The 12,548-nt window shown below is 61.4% G+C and overlaps 2 protein-coding genes across 2 annotated transcripts in view; both read right to left on the reverse strand.

The window, feature by feature from the left end:
- RIT1 (Ras like without CAAX 1) overlaps window positions 1-12,548 on the reverse strand; it is a 245,244-nt gene that overhangs the window by 146,817 nt on the left and 85,879 nt on the right. The window lies entirely within an intron of this gene.
- Window positions 1-12,548, reverse strand: part of MEX3A (mex-3 RNA binding family member A) — a 17,647-nt gene that overhangs the window by 3,684 nt on the left and 1,415 nt on the right. The window contains exons 2-5 of the mRNA XM_077764065.1: window positions 9,674-9,790; window positions 5,932-6,039; window positions 1,768-1,892; window positions 986-1,234 (exon numbers count right to left, since the gene is read on the reverse strand). Coding sequence (XP_077620191.1) covers window positions 986-1,234; window positions 1,768-1,892; window positions 5,932-6,039; window positions 9,674-9,790 — 599 coding nt within the window. The remainder of the gene's footprint in view (window positions 1-985; window positions 1,235-1,767; window positions 1,893-5,931; window positions 6,040-9,673; window positions 9,791-12,548) is intronic.

The raw sequence follows: 12,548 nt of genomic DNA on the forward strand, positions 1-12,548 counted from the left end.
GTTTGGGAAACCGGGAGAGGGAAGGGTCCCCAAGATCCCGTCTGCTCAATCTGGACCCTCACCAACACTCCCACCCCCACCCGCCCAGGGATGCTGGAGCGAGGAGGGTGTGGTATCAGACACACCACACTGGATTAATTCTACACCCCCCACCCCAACAACACACCCAGGCACACGCCCTCCAACGAAACCTCCGCCGGGAGGTTTCTCACCCCCCAGCAGGCCCCCTCCTGCGCGGTCCTGCTCTCACACCACCAGAGACCCCTCTCCAGGCCTCCGGCCCCTGGCCGTGGCCAGCCCAGAACAAAAGCCTGAGAGGGATGAGGACAGGTCCACGCCAGGACGCGGCGCTTCGTTGGAGGCACCCCTTCCCAAACCCCACAGATCGTTCAACTTTGGTGTGTAGGTGACCACAGGGCTCCCTCCTCCCAGCAGCCCCCCTCCCCACGACTCCCCTGGGCTGGGACCCTCCCATGAGCCACACCCCCTTCCATTCCTGCACTCAGCCCAACAAAGAGACAGATACTCAGTCTGGCTTCCCGGGCCAGGTCTCCCCCAAAGTCTGTAACTCCAGCTGTAGGGGGTCCCCGGGGCGCCCCCTCCCCAGCCCACTAGCAGATCCCGGGCCAGGGGCTTCTGAGCAACTCTTTGCACATTCCTCCAGTTTTTCTGGCCAGCAGTGGACATCCCCTCCGGACAGCCTCCCAGGATTGGGAGACCGACCCCCCTCCCTTTTCCCTCTCTCCGTGAGAGGGTATTTCTTTGTCTAAAGGCAGAGCCCTCGGAAGGAAGGATCTGAAGAACAGTCCCGACTGGGGGTGGCAGGGAACTTTGCGGCACTTGGAAATCGGGGTAGGGGGCGGGTCCCCCTTTGTGGAGAAGGGACAGAGCCAGAGGCGGGCAAGGAGAGAGGAAATGAACTTTCCGTGCTGGGATGGGGTGCCCCCCGCTCCAGGCCGTCGCCGCGGTCCCGGCGCCCGCTTACCTTGCCTGCCCACGATCTCGGCCACGTGCTCGGAGGTGGGCACGGGGACACACTCGGTAGTGTTGCTGCTGCCCTTCAGGCGCAGCTCGGCCTCTTTGTAGAGAGCGCAGAGCTTGGCGTCGCTGGCCCCTTTGGGGGAGGCGGGGGGCTGGGGCGTCTGCNGGGCGAGGGCGAGGGCGAGGGCGAGCGGGGAGGCCGGCGAAGTCTTGAAGGCGAGGTGTGACTTCAGTTTCCGGGGAGAGCCCCGGGCTTCGCGCGACCCGAGGAGGGAGGAGAGACGGGGTCCGCTCGGGGCCCCGCAGACGCCTTGGGGGTGGTCTGTTCTCGGCCTCCACCGTCATTCCACTTGTCCGTCCCCCGCCCCCCGCCGCCCCCCAGGGCCCGTTAATTCAGCTCCTTGGACTCTGGACGTTCGGTGAAAGTAAAAATAAGTTTGTAAGGCATGAATTGGACAGCGGGGGACTTCCGAGGCAGTTGGGGCGTGTCGGGGTGCGCTGCGGCCCTTTCCCTCCCTGACGCCCGCATTTCTTTGGTCTCCCTTTTTACGCCTGGGCCGTTCCCAAGAGGAGAGAGGAAGCCATGAGGTGGGACTTGAAGAGGAACTTCCCAGAATAGTTTCATAAGAACGGGTGGGCAGGCTGCGGTGGGAAGGGGTCTTTTCTGCAGGGCCTTGGAAACCAAGAATCTGGACGGGTTTGTGAGGCAGAGTCCTGCCTGGAGGCGGGGAGCGGATGGACAGATAGACCTCACAGAACTGCCGCTGTGAGGCCTTGAGGGCTGACCTGTGGAGCCCAGTTCCCTCAGTTGATTCTTGGAAAGAGGAGATTTGAGTAGTGAGAGCCTGGGGGCCAGAGTGGAGGGTCTCAGGAAGGGGTGGCCCATGGCCAGGCTCTTGGTCCTGGAAGATCTAGGGGAGGGGAGCCATGGCCAGGCACCCCCAGAGCGCCCGAGTCGGTGCCCCCCGCCTTGGGGATTGAACAGAACTTTAACAGCAGGCTTTAGGGCTTGAGTGGCTGAGGAAGTGGGGAGGGGGGCTCTGGTCCCCTCTCCTTCTGGCCCAGGATCATGGATCGGCCGCCTGTGCTGCTGGGCCGGGGAGGCCCTCTCGCGGGGGAAGGCTCCTACTCGGTGACCAGGTGACTGGTTTTCACATTAATAGAAATAGCAAACGCTTGCATAGGACTTATTGTGTGCCAGGCATTTTTGTCACCAGCTGCTCTGAGCCTTCCTGTCCCCACTGACACGAGAGGCCCCCTTGACAGCCACCCCTGAATTTGCCCTGCTTCCACTTTCTTCCCCACTAAGCTAATTAACGCAGGAGGCTAATGACCAACGAAGCCCTGGGGATTTGGTCAGGGTGGAAAACAAAGGGCAGAAAAGAGGTGTGTGTGAGTGGGGGGGGGGGCAGATGAAGGAGCTGGATAGGGGAGGTGGGGGTCCCCGCTGGACCCACCGAGCCCAGCCGACAAAGACCCATGGGTGTGTGAATGCACGCGGCAGTCCGAGGGGCCCCACTGAGACTCCAGACAACCGTGAACGTGCGCGTCTGGAGGACAGGGTGCCTGTGTGAGTGGCACTTGGGTCACGCGCAGGAGCGTGTGCCTGCAGATCATATGGGGTGTGCCCCCCAACAGTGGGGACCACCAGCCTGCCCAGGTGACAGAGAGGCCAGGCTCCATGGGGCGGGGTTTCCATGAGTCCTCCTCTGGCTCCCGGAGGCTGATGGCCTCCTTTGTTCAGGGGATTCCTCTCCTCCCCTGACACTTGCGTTGGCCCAGTTAGGTCTCTGTCCAAGGGCCCTCCCCTTCCTCTCTCCGCCTGCCTGCCGGATCCAGAATTAAGGCCGAAGGCCTTAAACAGTTTTGCTTGAAAATAGATGGCTGTGCCCACCCCACCCCACCCCTCACTGTCTGTTTAAGACCAGAAAGGTGTGTGGATGGCATACGTCTCCACTCCAGGGCCTTGAAGGACAGGACTGCCTTTCCTCTTTGTCACTGTCCCCCACCTTGGCCCCCCAGTGCCCAGCACACAGCCCCGCCCAGAGCAGAAGCTCAGTGAGGGGGTGCAGAGTTAACTGCACATTCGAAGTTTCAGGGTGTGAGAGGAAGGAGCGGGCCTCTGGAGGCAAGCTGCTGCCTGAGCAATCGTTTACCGCCGGGCCTCGGTTTCCTTGTCTCTGAAATGGGAAGCCAAGTTCCTAGCACAGTGCCTTACTCATCTTTTTTCTTTATGAATTTTTTTAATGTTTATTTTTGAGAGAGAGACCGAGACAGAGCATGAGCAGGGGAAGGGCAGAGAGAGAGAGAGAGAGAGAGGGAGACACAGACTCTGAAGCAGGCTCCAGGATTTGAGCTGTCAGCGCAAAGCCCGACGTGGGGCTAGAACTCACGAACTGCGAGATCATGACCTGAGCCAAAGTCGGACGCTCAACCGGCTGAGCCCCCCGGGCGCCCCAGTGTCTGACTCATCTTAAGTGTTCAGTCAATGTTAGCGTTCTGCCCTGTCGTTCCCTCCTTGCGGTGGACTTTGGCCAGCTCGCGCTCTTCATTCATTAATTTTCATTCATTCTTTCAGCCAACTACTTCTTCTTGAGTTCTTAGGATGTGCCAGGGCCAGGAGGAGATCCTGACCCACTGCGCGTCACTCGCGGTTCTAGATCTGGCCTTGTAGGAAAAAGATGATCCCAAACAACCAGCAGATAACTTCAAAAATAATTCCTGTCGAGTCCTGGCAGGCAAGTGAGCTCTGTCTCTGCGGCCGGTGCACCCTCGGGCCAGTCTCCTAGCCTCGGGCCCGAGGAACAAAGGCCCCCGCCGAGCTGTCCAGTTGGCTGCGTGTGCAGTGCGTGGCTCGGAGCACGTGTAGCTGTGTGCGTCCCCGTGCGTGTCCACAGGCCTGGCTCTGGAGCATGGCAGGAAAGCGGGGTTCGTGTGGCCGCTCAGGACAGGAATGGGGTGCAGTGCTCCAGACTGCGCTCGTCCGTGTGGGAAAGGACGAGCTGTGTCCCTTTCCTTTCCTTTCCTTTCCTTTCCTTTCCTTTCCTTTCCTCTCCTCTCCTCTCCTCTCCTCTCCTCTCCTCTCCTTTCCTCTCCTCTCCTTTCCTTTCCTTTTTTAAAGTACATTTATTCATTTTGAGACAGAGATGGGGAGTGCCGGTGGAGGGGGGGTGGCAGAGAGAGAGGGAGAGAGAGAGAGAATCCCAAGCGGACTCTGCGCTGTGTGGAGCCCGATGTGGGGCTCCAACTCGTGAACCGTGAGGTTGTGGCCTGAGCTGAAATCAGGAGTCACACACTTAACCAACTGAGCCACCTGGGCACCTCCCTTCTCTTTTCTGAGCAAACCTGGGCACCTTTTATCACCACCTGTCCGAGTACCGAGGGATGCGGCGCGTACCTGGCTCGTGCCCCTCCCGTGCCCCGGCTCCGGAGCCCCTGGAGGGGAGGAGACCCAGGAGGCTGCCCCCGTGCGTGGGCTGGCCTGTACGGAGGTCCCCTCAGCCACCTCCCTCGTCGTCTCCATCTGTCCTCGTCGGAGGAGCCTCTTCTCCTATGCGTTACGGGGTCTCCATGTTCTCCTGATTCCCCTCCCTCCCGGGAAGGCCACCTTGCTGTCTAAACACCATGTTTCCTGCTGAGAGCTCAACAGTTTTCTCTCTGTTGCTGGAACAACTAACTCATTAATGTCCATCAGTGAGAACGTATTAAGTAAAATTCTGTAGGACACACAAAAGAAATATCAGATTTGATCTTTGGCCTCAGCGAGACACAGAAAACAAGACTCAGAGGACACGGCCCAACAGGATGACGTGTGAGGGCAGAATGGTCTCTGGGCCTTGGAAGGCCATGGCGGTGGAGGAGAGAGGAGGCCACGACGGGTCCTTCCGCTGTTGTGGACTGGCCTCTAACGGCGGCCCCTGCCCTTCCCCAGCGCCCACTCCGGCACCCCCCACCAGGTCGCCTGCACTCTCTGATTTCCCTAGGGAGAGCAGCTCAGGGGGGCTGGGGTGGAGCCAGGGCCCCCCAGGACAGCTGGCTGACAGGGCCCCTCTGGGACTCAGGGCCGGACCCCGGCGTCCGGGAGGCGGGTGATACCGGAGCTGTGACAGTTGGTCCCCAGATTCCTCACCCAGTGGCGCCAGCTCTGGTTTCGGGCTGGGGAGAGGGCGGGGGAGGGGCCCCTGGTGCCAGGCTGGGCTGGCTGCTCTCTTGGGGCTGGGGGAGGGGAGGCAATAAGCATGCCCTCGGTAGGTGATGGAGGAGGGACTTTTGCGGTGCCCTCTCCATGCCGGGCACCGTGCTGCGTACTAACGGGGTTGGACACAGTCTGGCACAGATGAGTGAAGGGACACGAAAGACGTACTCATCGTGTAGAGTGTCACAGGTGGGATGGAAGTGGAATGAATGAATGAATCAAGGAATCGATCACTGAGGATTCGGAGACGTCCGCCAGTTGTCTGATGGCCTCATTTTGCGGAGGAGACCCCGGTCCCATGACTGTCTCGTGCCTTCTGCTCCGTCACGCTCTCTTTTTTAGGAAAGGGAAGAGGAAGTCAGAGAGAGGGGCGGGAAGGGACTTGCCATTTCCTGACTGCCTGTTTGCTGCTGGGCTCTCGGCCTTTCCAGACTCCATCTCATTTAATCCTCTTCACAACTGTGGGGCTGGAAACGCCGCCTCTGCTTAACCTTAGGGACCTAAGGCTCAGAGAGGTTAAATAACTTATTTGGGTCACACAGCTGGTAAGTGGAGCCCCCGGTGTTCAGAGCTGGAGCCCTCTGACCCCAGAGCGTAGGACCCCCGAGGTGAAGCGGCGACACAGTGAGCTGGGGGGCTGAGCAGGGAGCGCTCATGGAAGCTGGAGAAGTGGGAGAGGCTTCCTGGATGAAGACGATCTGGAGTCCCTGAAAGATGAGGGAGGTTAATGTGAAGGGAAAGCCAGCTCGCCTCACCTTGCGGGGCCCACAGGCGGAGCAGAAGCGTCTTTGAACTTTGACCACAAGGTGGCGCTGCGGGCGGCTGCCGGGAGGCGCTCCAGGCCCCCGTGCCCCCTGCCCGCCCTGGGGGGGGGGGGGGGCCCGGGGNGGGGGGGGGGGGCCTCGGCGCCCAGCCCTGCCTCCCCAGGTGCCATCGGGAGCCTCCACTTCGCCCTTTCCTGACGGGGCACCCAACACGGGGGAGACCAGTCTGTTCCTGACTCAAGGCACAAACCCAGGTGGCCGGGGCTGGTGGCACCGGCTCCTCAGGCCGCCCTGAGACCCTCCAGCTGCTCATCAAACTGGCTTCGTGCCCACCTGCCCTCCTGGGTCCCTGGGAGACACCTTCCGGGAACAGGCTAAGGAAACTGGCCTTTGAGTCCATCCTACGTGGGTCTGAAGGGGAGTAATAATAGTAATTCGTACCTAATGAGGGTTTTGTAATTTTATTTATTTATTTTTGAGAGAGAGGGCAGGAGGGAGGGACAGAGAGAGAGGGGGAGAGGGAGAGACTCTCAAGCAGGCTCCACACCGTCAGCGCAGAACCTAAAGAGGGGCTTGAACTCACGACCGTGAGATCATGACCTGAGCTGAAATCAAGAGTCAGACGCCTACACGATTGAGCCACCCAGGCGCCCCAAGGAGTTAATTTTTATTTAATGTAATTAATTAATTAAGTTAATTTTTAAAATTTTATTTATTTTTAAGAGAGAAACAGACTGTGAGCAAGGGAGGGGCAGAGAGAGGGGGAGACACAGAATCTGAAACAGGCTCCAGGCTCTGAGCTGTCGGCACAGAGCCCGACGCGGGGCTCGAACTCACAAACCCTGAGATCATGACCTGAGCCAAAGTCAGACGCTTAACCGACTGAACCCCCACGCCCCCCAGGGAGTTGATTTATTTTTAATCTGGTTAATATACACCGACCACTGGCTGCCCCAGGCAGTTTCTGGGCACTGGGGACACAGTGCTGAACAAGCCCGATGGGGTCCTCACCCTCGCGGGGCTGATGCTCTGCGGGGGAGGGAGACAGACAGCAAATAGGTGCATCATGTCAGGCAGGAGGTGGGGCCGAAAGGGGTGAGGCGGCCCCTTCGGAAGAGGTGGTTGTGTCTCGAGAAGTTAACTGCACGTAATCGACACCCGACGCGTTAGCCATCGCGGTCCTGCTGCCTGGGCCCAGCCCCCACCGCCCCCACGTCCCCCGTGCCTCCTCCTGGCAGCCCCCACGGGGGAAACAGGTGCCGGCTGGGAGCCAGGAGTCCTGGATTGTTGGGACTGGTCCTGCCACCGCGGGCCCCTCCTGCCCCTCCGCCAGTTCAAGCCGGAAATCTGGAGCCGGCTGTGATCCCCGCCTTCCGCGGACTTCCTCCGTCCAGTGCATCCGCCAGACCTTCCAGCCTCACCTCTGCATGTTTCCCAAGCCCACTGACTTCCTGGCCCTGCTGCCACCCTCCTGCCCAANTCCAGAGAGATCGTTTCAAAAGCGAATCTGATCATGAAACTCTCCTTCTTTAAAGCCTGCAGTAGCTCCCCAGGGCCATTAGGTCCAAGACCAAACCCCTCTGTGTGTTTAGAATGCCCTTCACGATCTGGCCCTGCCTGCCCCCCATTCTCCGCTCCAGCCACAGACCGGCCTTGCCTCAGGGGTGTTCTGCCCATCCGTCCCCCAGCGGCGCTGAGCCACTGTGATCCCTCACAGCCCAGCACTGGCGCATCTTGCAGGACTCGAACGCAGGGTCACCTTCCCTGGGAAATCTCCCAGCCGTTTGGCGCTCCCTCATCCGTCACACTCTGTATTATAACGGCTCCCCAGGCCACCGGGCGCTCACTGAGGGCACGGACGCCCTAGCCCACACCTGGTTCCCAGCCCCGGGCCCAGTGCCTGGCGCACGGTAGCTTCTCAATGTCTGCTGTTCGGATGCCGGGCACACACAGCCATACTCCCCGCCACCCTGCCACCAAGTGTTCAGCTTGTCCCTCTGCTTCTCCATGTGAGCTGCCACCCTCCATACCCAGCCCCACCCCCCACACTGGGGCCCTCACAGCCCCCCATCTGATCTCCAAGGGCGTGCTGTCCACACGGGCTTCGGCACGTGCTGTCGCCAACCTCTCCTCTCTGCCACGTTGTCTGGAGCTCACACACAGCAGGAGCTCAGTCGTGGCACTGACTCGCCCGCGTGGCTTCAGACGCTGGCTCAGAAGGGACCCCTGATCACTTAACCCCCTCGGTCACTGCTGGAAAAAGGAGTCGCGCACATGGTAGGCTGAGAGTGCCAAGCATCAGCGGGTTGTGTGCTCCCGCCAGGCCCCTGGCCTCCCCCGAGGCCTCCGCGGCTGCTGCTCCATGTGCCTGGGGCCCCGTCTCCCCCACCCCTGTGGCGACCTCCCCCTCGTCCGTCAGAGCTGAGCTGAGGAGCCGTGTCCCGGTCAGCCGTCCTGACCGCTTCGGTGCTCCTCCTGAGCCAGCCGTGGCCCCCAGTCCGTACCCCTCGTCAGCACTTAGTTACCGCAGCAGCGCGCTGCCCATGGCACATAGGGCGCGTTCTGGGGGCCGCGCAGATGGAAGCCCCCCGCCCCCACCCCGGGACAGGACGTGCGTCTCCAGACCTAGCGTGGGGGGTGGGGGGCACACACAGTAAAGATTTGTTGAGTGAATAAAAGGAAGAGCGTTACTTCGTGATACCGAACAAGTCAGTCTCTATCTCTGGGCGTCAGTCCGTTTTCTGTGAAGTGGGGGCGAGAGCGTGGAACAAGGGAACAAGGACGCGCCTGTACGTTTAACAACCAAGGGGAGGAAGAGCCTGCGTCTGTGGCAGTTGCCGGCTCCCATGGCGTGAACTCTGTCGCTGTGGCCGACTGCGGTGTGGACGGCAGGCCCTCACTAGCAGGTGCGAGCCACCGCGGGCTCCCCACCGCGGGCGGCCGGCTTGGGCCAGAGCGCCTCCCTGCCACTCTGGAGTCCCGTCCTTGCACAAGGGCGCCCTGCCTGGGGGGGTGGGGGGTGTGAGGCTGCTCCCGCCCCACCCCGGCACCTCCACTTACCTCCTAGATCCAGTCCGGGGATCTGGACACTTGCACCCGGGCTGCCCGGGGCCCTTGTTGCCAGCGTTCTAGGGCGCCTCCCTGCCCCTCCGGCCGGACGACCCCCTGTGGCTCTGCCCGGCAGCCTTGGCAGACGATTTAAGGGCGGCTGCTGGGCGCAGGCCCCGACAACACACTGTGCCAGGTCCCTGTGTGTGTGGCCCGCCTTCCCACCTGCGCTGACCTCACCACGGCTGCCTCGACGCAGGGGCCGCGTCCAGGCTCCGTTCTGCTCTTGCTTGACCTCTGACTCTGCTGGTCCCACCCTCCTCCTCCAAACGTGTACCCCCCCCCCCGCCCCTTTCCCGTCTCCCCTGCCACCACTCCTCCTGTGTCACAGGCCAGTGACCCCCTGCCTGCAGTTGCCTCCCCTGTCACCCACTTCCGGCCCCCTTTCTGCCCAGCTGTCCCCGCGGAAGCCGGGTGTGGCCGTCCCCGAGCTGGGCCGCAGGTGCCTCCCGCCTGCAGGGCCTCTGCACATTCCTTCTCTCTCTCAACCTGTTTCCCCATCTATAAAATGAAGATAATAGCAGCAATTACCTCCCAGGATTGTCGTGTGATCAGTGGAAGAGGTGTGTAAACTCCCATGGCGTCTGGTGCACAGAAAGGTGCTCCATAAATGCTCTGGGCTCACCTTAGCCATCCCTTCCTCCCGGAGGCCGGCTCCAGAGCACAGCCGGGGGGTGGGGGGGCCGGCTCGATGCCCCTCGGGGCGCTTCCTGCACGCCTGCGGTCCTCGCGGGCACAGGCCCTTGGCGCGGGGGCAACACCGGTGGAGGAGCACACGGGGGAGAGGACGGTGCATGCCCGGGGGACACAGCGCACCGTCGGGAGGCCAGCAGGTGGCGCCAGCGTCCGCGGGGCTCTGCCCAGGGCCACCTCCCTGCCCCGGCGGAGGAGCCCAGGCTGGTGGGCGGGCGGGGCTCAGGGACAGATATTTCCGCAGGGGTGTCCAGCCTAACTTGGTGGGAAGGGGGAGGAGATGCTGGGGAAGGGGGCCTGGCTGAGGGGTTCGGGGCACGGACCACGCGGTGGGGATGTGAAATGAGAGGCCATTCGATGGGTGAGTCAAAAGCTGAGATCCAGGAACCAGACGCAGCGTGGGGGGGACAATGTGGTGAAATCAATCAGGGAGAGGAAGGGGAGGCCCGGTTTCTATGGCAATGGTAGTGTTTGTGGCGAGCCGGGGACTCCCGGGTCCCCAGGCCTGTGAGCAGTGATTCACCACAGGAAAGGGAGGGTTTCGGAGGGACCGGCTGCTGCAGCCCGGATGCCCTGTGGCTTCTCCTCGGTGCTCAGCGCACGCTCCCCAACGTGGGCCTGTGTTCTCGAAGGTGCCAGGTGGGGAACTGAGGCCCTGCCCCTCACTGCACTTGCACAGCTCACTGATGGTCACAGCGGCCCTCTGGAATTACTGTTCCCCCATTTTAGAGAAAAGCAAACAGTCGCCCCGGCCAGGATGACGTGGGTAAGACGTGAGCAGCACAGCCGGGATTGGAACCCAGGCGAGTGTGAGGCTGACCGTGGCCGTGAAGCCCTGGAGAGCAGATGAAGAACAGGGATTGGGAGTTAGAGTGCGGCTGAGACCCAGGACGAGACGGGAGGGGCCCTCCAGCTCCCTCGGCCTCCCCCTCTCCCCCCGCGCCTGCCCTGCCCTGTGTGAGCCCAGCACTGATAGGGAGGGAGGCTGGCACAGTGCTAGGCCGGATGTGGGCCAGAGACCGGCCATCCTGTCTCCCTCTCTCTCCTCCAAGCCCAAGGAAGCAGTCCCCGGTCTCGTCCAGCCAGCGTCTCCCGTCACTTTCTCTGTTCCCTGGTCCCGGGGACAAAAGAGAGTTGGGAGGGTATCACACCCGCCCCCCCCTTCTACTCTCGGGGCCCCTGCAAGAGCCTGGGAGTCCCCGGCCTTTCTGTCGCTGGGAGGACAGTTTCATTTTTGTTAAGCCATGGGGCCCCCACAATTTCAGTATGAAAGGGGTATCCTCTCCTGCCCCCCTCAGGCCCTGATGGCACGCAAGGGGGAAGCCCCGCCCGTCCCCATTTCTCCACCTGCAGCGGAGGCTCCGAGGTTGGAAGGGCCTTGGGACTCCTCCAATCCAGGCCTCGCCTTGCAGAAGAGAAACCGAGGCCCATAGAAGGAAGGCAGGTTTCCCAAGGTCACGGAGGGAATTGATGGAAGAGAAAGCTAGATCCCCTAACTCCCGACTCTACGTTCTGTGATTGATCCCAGGAAGAATATTCTTGAATACGGCACTGGGTTCTCAGAACGGAGTCAGGCGGATGGATGAACCGAGGGAGAGAGGGCAGATTAGCTGGGGTGACCTTGCGCCACCCGTCTAAGGTGTTACATCAGGATGATGGAGGTGAGACCATTACAAAGGCCACATTGAAGGTCAGGGGTGTCAGTGTCTGGGAGCGAGTTGGACTGTGTCGTCTCGGACCCAGGGCTAACCCACCCCCAGGGCTGGATGAGATCACAGGTGGGCACTTACGGATTACGGGGTGCCGTGAATGTGCCTGGTCATTACGGAAGGCGAGTCGTGTCCCATGGGGCCGGGACACAGAGCTGGCCTGAGGAGCAGAGGCTGGGGACAAGCACAGTACCTGACTCAAGCCTCAGGAGAGCACAGAGGGAGTTTGAATTCTTGCTGTGCTCAGTAGGGGCAGCAGCCTCCTCCCCTGGTGTTGAGGGGAGGATAGCAGGTTCCCCAAACCCTGGGGGGTGCCCAGAGGCTGTGGGAAGCTGAGCACTAATTAGCTCTCCCTCCCTAATTGGACTTAATTGCCTCCTTGTGATCAGCATTTAAGACTCTGCATCACTTAGCAGGGGAAGGGTGACAGCTCAGCAGGGGGGTGGTCAGGGCTGCCCTTAGGGAAGGGAGGGAGGCAGGGAGGGGACCAGGAGCCTCTCGGCCTCCCATCTGGCCTGTGGCGCCTCTGCCCTCAGTTTCCCCACTCTTAGGGGCTTTCTCATTTTCCTGCCCAGAGGAGATGCGGGATCTGGGCCAGGACCCACCCCTGGCTCCTCTGCAACCGTGGGGTGGGCGGCGAGGGGGTCACGGTTGAGAGTGCGGGCTTCAACCAGGTCTCTGGGGCCTGGATTCCAGCTGCACCACTTACTGGTTATGTGACCTTGAACCCGTTGGGCTTTGTTTCCTCACTTTTAAAACGGGGCTGACCATAACAACCCGTCGCTCAGTCAGTTCTGCCGAGGGTGAGGTGCATAAGGCCCTGTGCTATTAGAGCAGGCCCGGCCCTGGAAGCAGTCTGTGTCAGCCGCTAGTGCCGTCCCCACCCACCCCCAGCCTCAGGCCCAAGCAGTGTTTACTGAAACGTGCCCGGCTCCCACCCCAGACCGAGTGTGGGATCAAAATGGCTGAGACGTTGGGAGCTGGCAGCCTTGAAAGCCCCCTCTCCCAAGTGAGTTGCACTCCCGGTGAGGGTTGAGTGCGCTGGATGGAAGGCGTCCCCGCAGCCCTGACCCCTGAACACTTCCAAGTAGTGCCTCC

This window comes from Crocuta crocuta, unplaced genomic scaffold (assembly GCF_008692635.1).
Source record: "Crocuta crocuta isolate KB4526 unplaced genomic scaffold, BGI_CrCroc_1.0 scaffold528, whole genome shotgun sequence".
Taxonomy (NCBI): domain Eukaryota; kingdom Metazoa; phylum Chordata; class Mammalia; order Carnivora; family Hyaenidae; genus Crocuta; species Crocuta crocuta.